This window comes from Felis catus, chromosome C1, assembly GCF_018350175.1.
Source record: "Felis catus isolate Fca126 chromosome C1, F.catus_Fca126_mat1.0, whole genome shotgun sequence".
NCBI classification, from domain to species: Eukaryota; Metazoa; Chordata; class Mammalia; order Carnivora; family Felidae; genus Felis; species Felis catus.
Window position 1 is genome coordinate 153,997,543 of NC_058375.1, and position 15,295 is coordinate 154,012,837.

Consider the following 15,295-nt stretch of genomic DNA (forward strand, 5'->3'; position numbering starts at 1 on the left):
GATTTATTCTATCATAATTTGAAAGATGTAGTGGGGCGCCTGGGTGGCTCAGATGGTTAAGTGGCCGATTTTGGCTCAGGTTATGATCTCACGGTTCACAAGTTCAAGCCCGGTGTCAGGCTCTGTGCTGATAGCTCAGAGCCTGGAGCCTGCTTCAGATTCTGTTTCTCTGTCTCCCTCCGGCCTCCCCTGCTCATCCTCTGTCTCTGTCTCTCTCTCAAAAATAAATGGAAAAAAAAACATTAAAAAAAAAAAAGAAAGATGTAGCTATAACTGGGATCAGGGCAGTTTTGTTCTACATTTGATTAGGAATAAAAATAAAACAAAAACAAAACAAAACAAAACAAAAAGTATTGATTAGGCATTAATGCGATACTCAGTTCCTATCAGGAAGGTTTTGTTGTTTTTGGGTTTTTTTGTAACCTACTTGAAGAATCAAGGTTAATTTAACTTTTGGTATCTGAAGCAATACCCAAGCTACAAGATAATAGATGGTTAAGTGCTAAATTACATTATCCTTGATGTGTTTCTCTTTGTACACTCTTGGAATCTCATCTCTTCTGACTTTATCTAAAAACTATGTAGGTCAGTGTTTCTCAGTCTTGAGTAATGCAGAGATAGACTGTTGTAAAAATTTTTTACATTCCCTCAGTATGGAATCAAAGTATTTTTATTTTATTTTTTTTACCAAAACATGTATCAATCTAAAAATAGGCACATACCACTTAACCTTATGATTCTTAAACAACTATGAAACACAAATCTACAAGTCAACTACAGAAAAGCTATACAGCCCATAGCATTTAAACTAATTGAGGGGCATGGATAATGTTTTATTGAAGCAAAAATCATACTCCAAGCCTGAGCACGGTTTTGCCTAAGGTACAGCTTTCTTTGCTATCCACAGGTCTTAGTCTGAATCACATGATGACTCAGCTCTCACCTCTTTATTCAAACTACTGTGAAACTATCCGTTATATACTTCCTGTGGGTTTTTGTTTTGTTTTGTGTTTTGTTCTTTTTTGTTTTTTGACTGTGATTTGTACAAACACATCGGGTATTAACTCTGCTTGTGGTATTTTCTGTTTGGCAATGGTTAATAAAGTGCCATGTATTGTCAACTTGAAATACAAATTAAAAAGTGAGAAATAAAATTTGGGGCGATTTGGTGTAGGGTGGCCAAATTTTGTTTGACTACTTTTAAAAGATTGTCATAGATTTGAAGATACGAAATCCTCATGAAAAGATATTTTAAAATCCTCATTAAAAACTGAGGGCAGCTGTGGAGGACACAGCTGTGCCTACCAGTTCCCCTACAAGGAAGCATGTGATGCCCCAGCCACCAAAAGACAGCACCCAACTCTCAGTTCCTGTAGGGTTTGTTCAGCTGCCAAGAGCTTCCCAGTCCACAGGCTCGTCCTCCACGAGTGTCCACATTCAAGGACCGATGGAGGCAGTGGTATTACAACTTGGCTATTTCACCTGAACAGGGACAAGTCTTGAAGGGCCACAGATGCTCTAGTTTCCCCATGGACTTGGCTGAGGCTTTGTTGGCCTGTGCTACAGTTCCATCTTGCCCTTCCGATGCTGCATTCCTCCTCTCTCCTGTTAGTGATGATCCTTAATAAATACCCTGCATGCCAAACTCCATTTCAGTGTCTAGTCAGGAAAATCCAGTCAACAAGAACTCTTGAGAATCTCCCTGAGGATCACTGAGGAGTAAGAAAACCTCTTCCGTAGCCCCGATTCTTCTTGCAAGGGTCTAGTCTCCGATTTCAGCTTCCAGTTGTATACTCTCACCAGTACTTGAAATCAACGGGTCCAAAGCTGACACATAACCCATCTCTTGGGCTTGTGCCTCAGAGAAACTTGTGGATTCCCCCCCGCCCCGTTTTATAATCTATTTAATGGCACTACCATTGTATTCCCACAGGATCCAAACTTGAGAGGTAATGTTTATTCCTCACACATCTTGCTCTGTACAGTCTATTATTCATGCTTCTTAACACAGGAAGAACTTTACTCACTTCTCCAGGGATTCACTCCCTTCTAAACAAGGGATGCTGTTGAAATTACAATGGAAACGTTCACTTTGCTCTTGGGATATCTGTTCCCTTCAGTAGTTTTCACTTTCCTTTCTCTTCGATTCCGTAAACTTTAAAACACACAACAATTTTTTCTTGTAAAGGATATGTATGCAAAATTCCAACCCACAATCGTCTACTTATTTTGGAATGCAATATGTTGGCTCCCCTATCAAATACAAGAATGATGCTTCGAGAGGATGGCAGCAAGTGCCAAGGCCTTCACTTTTCCTCCTGCAATTAAGATTAGTGCAGCAGAGTCATTAAAATTTTTTTTATTTTGTTTAAAATAAAATAATAAAATACAATTTTCTTTTCTTCTTTATCTTTTATATTGGTCTAAAGACTAAAGAAAACCAAATCTTGATAAATGCCAAAATGATAATTTTGTCATACACGGACTAAAAACGTGTGAATGTTACAGTTTAGAAGTCTATGAAAACATACATACTTTTTAAAGTAGTCAACTCATTGAAAGATACTGGTATTTAAAATGGAAGGTTGTGTTGTCAATTGAAAATGAGAACCTGAGATGTTTGTGAGGGAGAAATTGTCAGGAAAGCAGTAGAACATTTCCTGCCCGTGGGTGCAATCTTGAGGATTTGTGATGGCCATGACGAACCCAACAACCATCACCACAGCACCGACAGGAAGCATGACACAGGCCATAATCTTATCTGAGTGTGTCCTCGGTTCTTCAGAGAGTTTCAGATAGCATGCTGATGGAATGATAAAAATTAGTGGAGCTGCACAGAGCACACCCTGCATATTGAAAACAAGAAATAATACGTTACTGAACGGAGCATTCCTTGGACAGGATTTAAAAAAGCATTTACAAAATATATTTGTCATTGTACATATTAAAAGTTTAATAGGTTTAGTTGAATCAAACAAAGGAAAGAAAAATAATCCAAGGGAGACTTAGGAATAGGTTTTCCCCTTTCTGATAATGTATTTACAAATGAGAATAGTAAAATAACATAATAGTATATCAGACTAAGAAAAACATGATCAGAAAATAATAATTTAGAAAATAAAGCAGATGGCAAGGTCAATTTCTGGCAAACTCTTGAAACATCCCATGTTTTCAGTCACATCATATTTCCTTATACTCATTATCTCAAATTACTGAGTACCTACTATGCTGTTCAAATATGAGAGGTCTATTTGTCATTTGTGTACAAGAGGGGACTATTGGGAAGTGTGTATCTTTCCTCTTTTTTCATTGTGTATGAAAGTAGGTGCCCCTTGGAATAAAAAAAGATAACTATCACCCGAGGGCACTTAACATGAAATAACATTTCTAAATTCTCTTTCAAGTAAAACCAAACACGTTAATTACTCTAGAACATTGACAGAACTAAATGACTATGACTCATTCATCCTCCCCCACATTAGCTTATGGGTAAGTCCAACCTGAGGGGGCATGTCAGATTGAAAATTATGGGCAGTAGTGTTGTCTATTATAAAAATACCAAGAGTTATTGACTTAAAAGAAAAGATACTTTCCCCTCGAGGCTAAATATGCACTAGACACTAACACATGAAATAATGTTAACATTTAATGCATTTTAGGCAATATAGAGATTTTAAATTATATTAAATGTGAATTATATAGTAAACAAAATATAACACATATTACTAAGACATAACAAATATAATTACACAACAAATGATACTCTTTTTAAAATTTTTTTTTAACATTTATTTATTTTTGAGAGAGACAGAACATGAGTGGGGGAGGGGCAGAGAGAGAGGGAGACACAGAATCCGAAGCAGGCTCCAGGCTCTGAGCTGTTAGCACAGAGCCCCAGGTGGGGCTTGAACTCACAAACCATGAGATCATGACCTGAGCTGAAGTCAGATGCCTAACCGACTGAGCCACCCAGGCGCACCACAAATGACATTCTCTTAAGCCATAAAACACAACTTTTAAAAACACACTCAATAGCAAATATGATATTGGTTTAGAATTAAAAGCAAGCTTTCCTTAAAATATGTTTTGCTATATTTGAAACAGTTATAATGGAAATTTGTAAATATACAGAAAAGTAGAAAGAATAGTATAATGAAACCCTATACACCTATCACCTATGGTTTGACACATGATTTTAGCAGATTTTCTCCAGGGAAAAATCACAGAAAATTGATTTTGAAGCTGGATGATGTAAAAGCAGATTATACCTTAAAACAGTTTTAGAAGAAATATATTCTCAATATTATCATTTACTAAATGTACTGTTATACTAAGTACCATCCTCATACCAGAAATATTACTATGATTCCAAAACTATAACTTTTTTTTTTTACAAAAACAGAAGTGCAGAGAAATGAAAAGAGACTATTCAGGCAGTATCTAAAAACTTGGAGATTAAGAGGGACCACACTTCATGGAAAATACGTCTACAGTCAGAGATAAAGAATGAGAAAAGAGTGCCAAATTGTATTCTTTTTCTTTTCTAATGTTTATATATTTATTCAGAGGGAGAGAGAGAGAGAGAGAGAGAGAGAGAGAGAGAGACTGAGCATGAGCTGTGGAGGGGCAAAGGGAGAGGGAGAGAGAGAATCCCAAGCAGGTTCCACACTCCGCACAGAGCCCAAGGCAGGGCTCCATCTCACAAACCATGAGATCATGACCTGAGCCAAAAGCAAGAGTTGGATGCATAACCAACTGAGCCACCCAGGCGCCCCCACCCCCACCCCACATTGTATTCTAATACAAAATATAAGGACATTGTAATTTTGTCATTCATAGAACCTGCATAAAAATAAGTACCTACCAAGGTACACAGATATAAAGAATTAGTTTGCATTTGGCAAGAATTGAATGGATTATGGATTCCTTAGGCTGTATCATAACACTTGAAACTGACACTGTTTTTAAGTTATGAAAAATACTGTAGAACCCAGTCTGTGTTTATGATAATTATTACCCTTTGGTTTCTTTGAAAAAAAATTGAAAACAATGAAAAAGTAATTAAGATATAAATATATGTATGTGGGTATGGGGATGTGTATATGTACAGAGTCTCTTCTCTCTACAGGAACAAACGGGGAATGCCAATTCATCTGGAACTTCAGAGTGTTGAGAGTACTATCAGGATGAAAACTGCCACCAGCTGCTGCTAAGAAGCTGTCATCAGTCAGCATTTTGGGACTCTTCCAAACCTAACTTGCTGGGCAGTCCAAAGCAATGGGTGTTCTGTTTATGTTATAATTCTTAAGAGTTGAGAAAGTAGCAATTAGTGGGAAAACTATATAGCTGATGTTTGTACTGGAAGAAGTCCAGTTGGGTATCTTGTCTAGATAACAGTTACTTTCTTAATATTTGAAAGCTCAGTCTTGCTAGAGGTTGTTGTTAGGACCCAAGACCATCAGAATTACAGAGTGGTTCCATCTGCTCTATTCCCTGTACATTCGTCCAGCTTCTTTGATCTATTTAATATAGCCTTGTGTGAGATATACACCATTGGCTTTGGAATAATTTTTAGAACTGCTTGACAGGATGTAAATATCATAACTGTTCGTTAAGGGAGAATAAGAGGCACCTAGATGGCTCAGTTGGTTAAGTGTCCGACTCTTGATTTTGACTCGGGTTGTGATCTCACGGTTAGTGAGTTTGAGCCCCATGTTGGGCTCTGCGCTGATAGCATAGAGACTGCTTGGGATTCTGTCTGTCTCTCTTCAATGGAAAATAAAATACAGCCTTATTTATAAAGGCAGGGCAGCACTATCCTTTGATAATGACACAACTGACGCCAGGGCATTCTGGAGTTTGCTAAAGAAAATGACAGAAGGTGTTGATGATTTTCACTGGCAATTCAAATTAGAAAAGTATCTAAATTTTCCTACCAGAATAGAAACCTCTCAAATGATGCAAGAAAGCTGAAAACTAAACAAAAGAATGCTTATACATCTTCTGAATTTCTACTTCATAATCAATTTGAACTCATGAAATGTATTCCTATACCTTAAAGAGAAATTCTGTCTACCTCAGGAGGTCTTTGGCAGCTCCAACTATGCCTTGCTCACCCTGATGACTGCATCTCTCCACGTTGGCTCTCACTGGGTAATTGGCTTGCTTGCTTCCTTCTACTTTAAGCTGTACACAATGCTTGTTGGGCTGGTTACTCTGGCCACAGGCCCCAGCTGCTTCATCTTTTCTCTTTGTACTGCTGCAAGTAGAAACCCATAGGGCCCAATTACTGCAGATACCTCTTTTCTCTAATAGCAACATCAGTGCCAAGAAGCTGGATTTTTATTACCAAGAATGGGACTTATATTTATTTTATTTGCTTCTAAAATGAATCCTTTAAAATTGAGGGTGCATTTCCTTTGGAAAATACGTCATTATTGTCTACTGCCATAAAAACAATGTAATAAAAGGGAAGCTAAGCTCTAAATAGGGTTTTGCTTTTTATTAAATAACTAATATAACCCCAAATAATTTATCCTCTATTATTTTAGTTACAGTAACAGCATTTCCCTAAATTTGCAAACCGAAGGTTTGATTCTATTACATTATCTATCAGTGAAGATCATTAGTCTACTTAGTGATGATTCAGAAGCCACAGTAGGATTCTTAAAGTACAATTATTAACCAAGATAAAAGATATTAGTGAAACATCAATTTAGATGAAAACTTTCAGTCCCATTTTATTTCATCTGGTATTTATTTTAACCCATTATTAAAGTCTAACCATATATATATATATTATGGATTACTCTTAACCTCACTTATAGGTAAATTCAGTGCATTGATTTTTAACTTAAAAAATGGATAGAGTGGGGTGCCTGGGTGGCTCAGTCGGTTGAGCGTCTGACTTCGGCTCAGGTCATGATCTCACAGATAGTGGGTTCGAGCCCCGCATCGGGCTCTGAGCTGTCAGCACAGAGCCCAGAGCCTGCTTCAGATTCTGTCTCTCCCTCTCTCTCTGCCCTTCCCCTGCTCATACTCTGTGTGTGTCTCTCTCTCAAATATAAATAAACATTTAAATTTTTTTAAAACATTTTAAAAAAGTGGACAGAGAAATGAACTTACTGATTTTACGTAATTTAAAGGAATTTTTTTTTTAAATGTGGACTACAGAGTCTGAAAGCCTGTGTTCAAATTTAGATTCTGCACTTACAACTAGTGTGAACTATTAAAAAATTTTTTTCATGTTTATTTTTTGAGAGAGAGAGAGAGACAGAGCATGAGCAGAGGAGGGGCAGAGAGAGAGAGGGCGACACAGAATCTGAAGCAGGCTCCAGGCTCCAAGCTGTCAGCACCGATCCAGATGCGGGGCTCGAACTCACAGACTGCGAGATCATGACCTGAGCCAAAGTCAGACGCCTAACTGACTGAGCCATCCAGGCACCCCTGAACTATTTAATTACTCTATTTAATCACTCTGTGCCTCAGTTTCTTCATCTGTAAAACTAATACAGATCAAGGAAGATAATGCATGCAAAACACTTTGTACGGGGTAAATAATCAGTACATATTAGCTCACACTGTCATTCGGAAGTGGAACACAGCATACTTGAGGTACTTCCAAAGTGTTGCATGGTCCAGCCTACATTAGTTATTGAGAGAAATAACACCTCATCTGGCTCTATTAAACATGACAAATGTCCACACAGAAGGGAGTTGAGTAAAGACCTGCACATGTTCTGCATGCCAAAAGACTTCTGTCGATTGAAAAAACATATGCTCAGGTGATCTGTAAAAGAATGGAGATCCTCAATTTTATTACATTCTCACAAAATGCTTTATTTATTTTTTTTTGCCCATCTCAGCTTTTCTTTTTTAAAATTTTTATTTAAATTTCAGTTAGTTAACAGAGTGTGATATTAGTTTCAGGTATACAATATAGTGATTCAACACTTCCATACATCACAGGTGATCATTACAGTAAGTGCCCTCCTTAATCTCCATAACCTATTTAACCCAATTCCCTGCCCGCCTCCCCTATGGTGACCATCAGTGTGTTCTCTATAGTTAAGTCTGTTTCTTGGTTTGTCTCCCTCTTTTTTCCTCTTTGCTTGTTTTGTTTCTTAAATTCCACATATGAGTGAAATCAGATGGTATTTGTCTTTCTCTGACTTATTTCACTTAGCATTCTACTCTCTAGCTGCATCCATGTCATTGCTAATGGCAAGATTTCATTCTTTTTTATGGATACATAATATTCCATTGTATATGCATATCATATCTTCTTTATCCATTCATCAGTCGATGGACACTTGGGCTGTTTACATAATTTGGCTATTGTAGATAATGCTGCTATAAACATTGGGGTGCATGAATCCCTTTGAATTAGTGTTTTTATATTCTTTAGGTAAATACCTAGTAGTGTAATTGCTGGATCATAGGGTAGTTGTATTTTTTATGTTTTGAGGAACCTCCATATTATTTTCTAGAGTGGCTGCACCAGTTTCCACCAACAGTGCAAGAGGGTTACCCTTTCTCCACATTCTCGCCAACACCTGCTGTTTCCCGTGTTGTTAATTTTAGCCATTCTGACAGGTGTGAGGTGGTATCTCCTTGTAGTTTTGATTTGTATTTTCCTGATGATGTGTGATGTTGAGCATCTTTTCAGGTGTCTGTTGGCCATCATTTATATGTCTTCTGCCCGTTTTTTAATAGTATTATTCATTTTTTTGGGTGTTGAGTTTTATAAGTTCTTTATATATGTTGGATATGAACCCTTTATCAGATATGCCATTTGCAAATATCTTCTCCCATTCTGTAGGCTGCCTTATAGTTCCGTTGATTGTTCCCTTCGCTGTGCAGAAGCATTTTATTTTGACATAGTCCCAATAGTTTATTTTTGCTTTTGTTTCCCTTGCCTCGGGAGACATATTTAGAAAGAAGTTGCTATGGGAAATATCAAATAGGTTACTACCTGTGTTCTCCTCTAGAATTTTTATGGTTTCAACTCTCCCATTTAGGTCTTTAATCCAATATGAACTTATTTTTTTGTTTGGTGTAAGAAAGTGGCCCAGTTTCATTCTTCTGCATGTTGCTGTCCAGTTTTCCCAACAGCATTGGTTGAAGAGACTTTTTCCCATTGGATATTCTTTCCTGATTTGTCAAAATTAATTGACCATATAGTTGTGGGTTCATTTCTTTAAAACTAGTGTAATTGTCTTGGGTTTAGTACATCATAACAGACAACTTAGCACTCTGCTTTAATTGTCTTTTTATGAATAACTATATGACCAGGTTTTTAAAAAGCTAAAGATCTAGAATCATGCTTTAAATCTGTAAAACGTTTTCTAAAACCAGCTCAGATATTGACCTTATAATAGACATTCACCCAATATTCTTCTCTGATTATTCTACAATACTAGAATTCTGTCTTAACTGCAAATAATTTTCAACATAAGTACAATAGGTACTCTTTAATGTAATTAAATGCTTACAATTTTATTGTGCAAGTAACATGGAGATAAGCAATTAACAGAAAGTTATGGTCAAATTTACAAAAATAGATCATTACTAAAAAATCAATAATGTGTATATGCTTGCTTAACTTAAAGTTAGGCTATCAACATGTACTATGTGTATATGTACTATGTATATGTACTATGTGTACTCTTTAATGTAATTAAATGTTTACAATTTTATTGTGCAAGTATCATGGAGATAAGCAATTAACAGAAAGTTATGGTCAAATTTACAAAAATAGATCATTACTAAAAAATCAATAATGTGTATATGCTTGCTTAACTTAAGTTAGGCTATCAACATGTACTAAGTGATCAGGCAGTTGATAAACATATTTTTCATACCAAAATCCTACAATATTAAAAAAGCCCACATACAACCAAATATGAATTCAAATGAGACTTCTAACAAAGTAAGAAATAACAGACCTGGGGATCATTATGTTGATCATATCCTCAGCACAGATGAAAGATTAATGTCACTGTCAATACCATCATTTTTTGGTAACACTTAGTATCCTGGTGCTATGCTGATGAATACCCCTTATGTTCAGGAACGATTGTAGAAATAGTTCCTGATCTGTGATCCCAAGGGGCAATAGCCCATGCAGTAATTTGAGCACTGTGTTCTTAGTACTATGCCATATACTGTGGAGGATGGATGAAATAGCTAAGTATCATTCTTGTCTTCAAAGAACTTACTCTCTGGTAGGGAAGGCAAGCTTACAGACAGTTTAAACAACACACGATACATGATAACAATACACAAATCAAGTTAGTGCATTAAGGTAGTAGTCATCCACTTACATAGATCATAGATCAAGGTTGGAACATAAAATGATTTTGAATGAACCTAATAGTCTTTGGTTTATGCAAAATTGGCAAGTAGGTGAAAGTTACCTTTAATATTTGTGTATCTCTCCTATGAGCTTTCTTTCCATTGCTGGTGGGCTAGATCATTCCCCAGGATCCTGTGGTTTTGAGAAGCTGTCTACTCCCTACTTTTCATATATTCTGCTATAAGAACATCCCCAGTAGTGTATTACTAACTGAATCCTCCACTGCTTTTGTCTGGAACTTCAAATCTAAATGGCATTTGGAGGGAACAGTGTCTTGCACAGACAATAATGCCTTCATCTATCCCTCAACTCTCAATAGAGTGAGTAAATAATGACTTGGGATTCCATCTGTACAAGTCCGCCCTCCTTGTGGTGCATAATTAATAAATGCCAAGTGGTGGGATTCTGAGCAGAAATTCCATAAGGATTGTAGAAGAGGAAGATTAATGACTCTAAAGTGGTAGATCCATTTCTATTCACTTCACATCAGGTGGCATCATTGTCCCAGCTCCACAAAGTAGAACCAAGGAGTCATTCTTGATGTGTCCCTCTATCCCTCTTTGTCACCAAATCCTGTCAATCTTTTCTCATAAATGTTTTCCTGGAATCCATCTACTTTCATTTCTCTTCTTCATGACTTATATAGTAGCTGAACTTTTCATGTTTAATTGTGAGATTGTATGCTCCGTGAAAGCATGGATCCTTTCTGATTTCCTCCCATCACTGTATTTCAATTATATAGGAATAATATATATTTGATCAACAAATACATGAATTAGAAGTTGCACTAGATCTTAAATCTTTGTGATATTTGGATGGAAATGAAAGGAAAATAATAATTATAGGAAAGAATATATATAAGCCAAAGGATGAAAGAAAGAATTAATATGGCTTACTCAGAGGCCCAAAATAAGATTGACTAGAGCTAAGGGTAGATTTGGGGAAGTAAATGGTAAATAACTTTCCACAGAAGGCATGGGGTCAGATTATAGAGGCAACAGAATTTATGCCTGCTCTGGTAGGAAAGTAGACATTTTTAAGCATTATTATGATACACTGGAAGCAGAACTTAAATATGTGCTAGTTGAAGCAAAAAACCAGTATTAATTCAGATGTGGTATCACAAGCACCTAGATTTGGGAGATGGCAGTACAGATTACAAGGGAAAGGTCTAGAGAAGGAAAAAATAATATGTTAAAGAAAAAGAACTTGGGCTGTGGTAAGTGAATGTGGGGTATAACTCTTCATTCACACATATTTAATGAATCTCTCTAGACCTACTCTTACTTAACAAGGGAACTTCCAGATCCATGTAATATATAGTTATTTTTAGTAATATTTTTTAAATGTGTATTTATTTTTGTGTGAGAGAGAGAGAGGATGCAAGAGAGCAAACAAGGGGTAGAGAGTGAGCAGGAGAGAGAGAATCCCAAGCAGGCTCTGCATTTTCAGTGCAGAGCTCGATGTGGGGCTCAAACTCACAAACTATGAGATCATGACCTGAACCAAAGTCGGATGCTCAACCGACTGAGCCACCCAGGCCCCCTGGTAATGTTTATTTATTACAGAAAATTAAATATGAGGGGCGCGTGCGTGGCTCAGTGGGTTAAGCATCTGATTCGTGATATTGGCTCAGGTCATGATCTCACTGCCATGGGATTGAGCCCTGTGTCAGGCTCCATGTGGAGACTGCTTGGGATTCTCTCTCTCTCTCTCTCTCTCTCTCTCTCTCTCTCTCTCTTTCTCTCTGTCTCTGCCCCACTCGTTCTCTCTCCCTCTCTCTCTCAAAGTAAATAAATAGACATTTAAAAAAAAGAAAATAAAATATGAAAAAGTGCTCCAAACCAGGGTGTCTCAACCTCAGCACAACTGACACTTTGGATTGGGTAATTCTTTATGAGGGGGGCTGTCCTGTGCATTGTGGAGTCTTTGGCAGCATCCCTAGACCTTGCCCAATAGATGCCAGTGGTACCCACATACCCAACTGTGACAACCAAAAATGTTTGCTGGGTGAGGAAAAATTTCCCCCACTGGAGAACCACTGCTCTAAAAGTATATAGTCCTATAGGGGTGCATGGATGGCTCAATCGGTTAAGCATCTGATTCTTGATTTCAGCTCAGGTTGTGATTTCATGGTTTATGAGTTCAAGCCCCACATCAGGCTCTGTGCTGGCAGCGTGGAGCCTCCTAGGGATTCTCTCTCTCCCTCCCTCTTTCTCTGCCCCTTCCCCACTCTCTCCCTCTGAAAATAAAAAAAAAAAATCAGTAAATGTTTAAAAAAGTATATAGTTCTATAAAGTAGACAATATCATCACTCTAATATTTATTATAACATAATGAACACATTTTCATTCCATTTCAGAAAGTGCAACCTTTGTTATGGAAAATAGAACCTTTGTTAAATGTAAACACTCTTTTTAAAGAGATTTTTATTTTTAGGATAGAAGGTGTAAATTTTAATTGTACTTACATTGAGCTCTAAAACTATTCCAAGGCAATCAATCAGCAATGACACAAGCATGGCTATGGTAATGATAACCACTGTTACAATAATGTGGAAGACCAATGAAAGATTCCCACCAAAAAACACATTGGCAACTACCTGCCAAATAAACACATTATTTAGAGAGGGATTCTCAGAGGCATGGAGGACTTATTAAGTAAGTATATGATATTATAGCATTTAGGACTATATAAAACACTACCAGTAAGGCAATCAATCAAATCTTAAGCCATATGAACATCCTATATTTCTGAAGTACTTGAACACATATGCATACACATTTCAACAACAAATATTCTTTGTTGAATTATTATATAGGCAGTAGGTTATCTTACAGCCCCAGAACATGGTATAATAATGTATGAAAAAAACCTATTTCTTAAGTGTAAGAATGATGTTGGGAAGTTACCTTAAAAAGTATGAGTTCAATAAGGCTGCCACTAATAGAAACTACAGATGCTATTTAGATTATTTGAATGAAAGTAGATTGTAGAGATTCAACCCATCTAAAAAAGCAAATAGTGATCAATTTATGACTGGATAAAATAATCAAATAGAATTTAGAACAGAAAGAGCTTTAGTTACTTAGATCCATCTTTCTTAGAGAGTAATTGGCTCTACAGCAATTCTGAAATATGCCTGTCTGACCTTGGCTTGAGATAGGGTTTGAAACATGGGTAGGATTTAGAGCAGAATTACAGACTGAGGCAACAATGTGAAAAGAGCAAAAGAGGTAAGAAGAACAGGAAAGATACCTGTGGGAGACAAGGAGGAGACAGTCTGAACAGGGTTGACTCTGTGCAAGGGAACCTCTGAGGCAAGAGTTGAAAATGGTAGAAGGTCAGATGCTAGAAATTCTTTTTTTTTATTTTTTTAAATGTTTATTTGTTTTTGAGACAGAGAGAGACAGAGCATGAGTGGAGGAAGGGGAGAGAGAGAGAAGGAGACACAGAATCTGAAGCAGGCTCCAGGCTCTGAGCTGTCAGCACAAGCCCGACGCGGGACTCGAACTTAGGCGCTGTGAGATCATGACCTGAGCCAAAGTCAGATGCGTAACTGACTGAGCCACCCAGGCGCCCCTAGCAAGTCTTAATGAAGCCAACCCTCCAAGCTGTACTAAGTAATATTCCTAGATAAGTAGCATTCCCCACAGACTGGATACTGCCATAACTCTGCTAATAATTAATGGGGATACTAATAACTTTTACTTATTTATGGTTTTACAATTGGTAATGTTTTTCCAAATGTTTAAAATTCATTCTTGTAGATGCCTCTGACAAAATTCTAAGAGTAGAAAGTGCAGCAGGCTAGTGAGAGACATTCATTAGGGGTCTGGGCAGGCTTTCTGGCATCCTTTTATGTGGCTGGCTACTTAACCTATGAATAGAAATGGCTTTGACTGTGTGTGTGTGTATGTGTGTGTTGTGTGTGTGTGTGTGTGTGTGTGTGTGTGTGTGTGTGTAGACAGAAGAGAGAGAAAAAGGAAGTGAATGAATGAAGTATATCTGAGGTTCCTCTGCCTCGTGTTTGCTACCATGGCAGAGATCTTGATTTAGTTCTGTCTTCCTGTCATGGCAGCTAGAGAGGAAACACAAGTTCCAAGTACTGAAGACATAAGCTGGGCAGGTGGAGTGACTCAGATGGTCCATAAGCAGTTCACCAGAAACCACACGAGAATGTACCATCTGTTACTGCTGATCTAGAGATCAGATTTGAACCCAAAGTACTGGGCAGAAGCTAAAATAAAACCATTTCCTGCATCCAACAACAGCAAATACCTTACAGGCTCTTAGATTTTAAAATATCTTCATAAAAGTAAAGTTCAGTATACTTCTCTCTTATATTCAAGTTGGAGAACGGGCTTGTGATTTACACATTTGTAAGTGAGGACAAGTGCTAATTGTAAAGGACATACATAGTGCTTAATATTTCCTTATTCCATTTCCCTGAGCAGTTCCTTACCCCAGAAAAGGCGTAAGGTAGACACTGGTCTTCCTCTAGAAGCCAGCCGATCAGTTAGTGTATTTAAAGCTCTGTGGCGTTTAGGCATTTCACTTCACACATTAGACCCATTCACATGGCGCACTGTGTAAACAGCCTCTAGGAATAGATCCTAAAACTAAGCCCTTTTCAATGTGATTGCTGAAAGAACCACTGTGAAACAGGATCATGTTTTTCTGCTGACTCGTACAGTGGATTTTTCGCTGACTGTATAAGGGATTCCCAACAAGCCATGTCATCCAAGTTTACACAAAAAGAGTGAGTTCTTTTTTCACTTAATCATCCTTCACAAATCCATATATATATATATATATATATATATATATATATATATATATATAGTACAAATACATCACAAAAACATATATATGTAATATACCATCTCTATCATTTTACATGGTGTAAAATAGAGATAAATATACTTGGATAAATAT

General features: G+C 37.2%; 1 protein-coding gene and 1 long non-coding RNA gene across 4 annotated transcripts in view; one reads left to right on the top strand and one right to left on the bottom strand.

Moving 5' to 3' along the window:
• Positions 1-6,945, top strand: part of LOC109502715 — a 39,217-nt gene extending 32,272 nt beyond the window's left edge. The window contains exon 5 of the long non-coding RNA XR_002744822.2: positions 5,129-6,945. This is a non-coding gene — a long non-coding RNA (uncharacterized LOC109502715). The remainder of the gene's footprint in view (positions 1-5,128) is intronic.
• SLC38A11 (solute carrier family 38 member 11) overlaps positions 655-15,295 on the bottom strand; it is a 57,675-nt gene continuing 43,034 nt past the window's right edge. For 2 of the 3 annotated variants that reach the window (XM_006935325.5, XM_045033886.1), the window contains 2 exons: positions 12,828-12,959; positions 655-2,846 (listed from right to left, as the gene is read on the bottom strand). In XM_006935325.5, coding sequence (XP_006935387.1) covers positions 2,553-2,846; positions 12,828-12,959 — 426 coding nt within the window. In that variant the 3' untranslated portion in view covers positions 655-2,552. The remainder of the gene's footprint in view (positions 2,847-12,827; positions 12,960-15,295) is intronic. The other variant, XM_019838195.2, reaches the window with a different exon arrangement.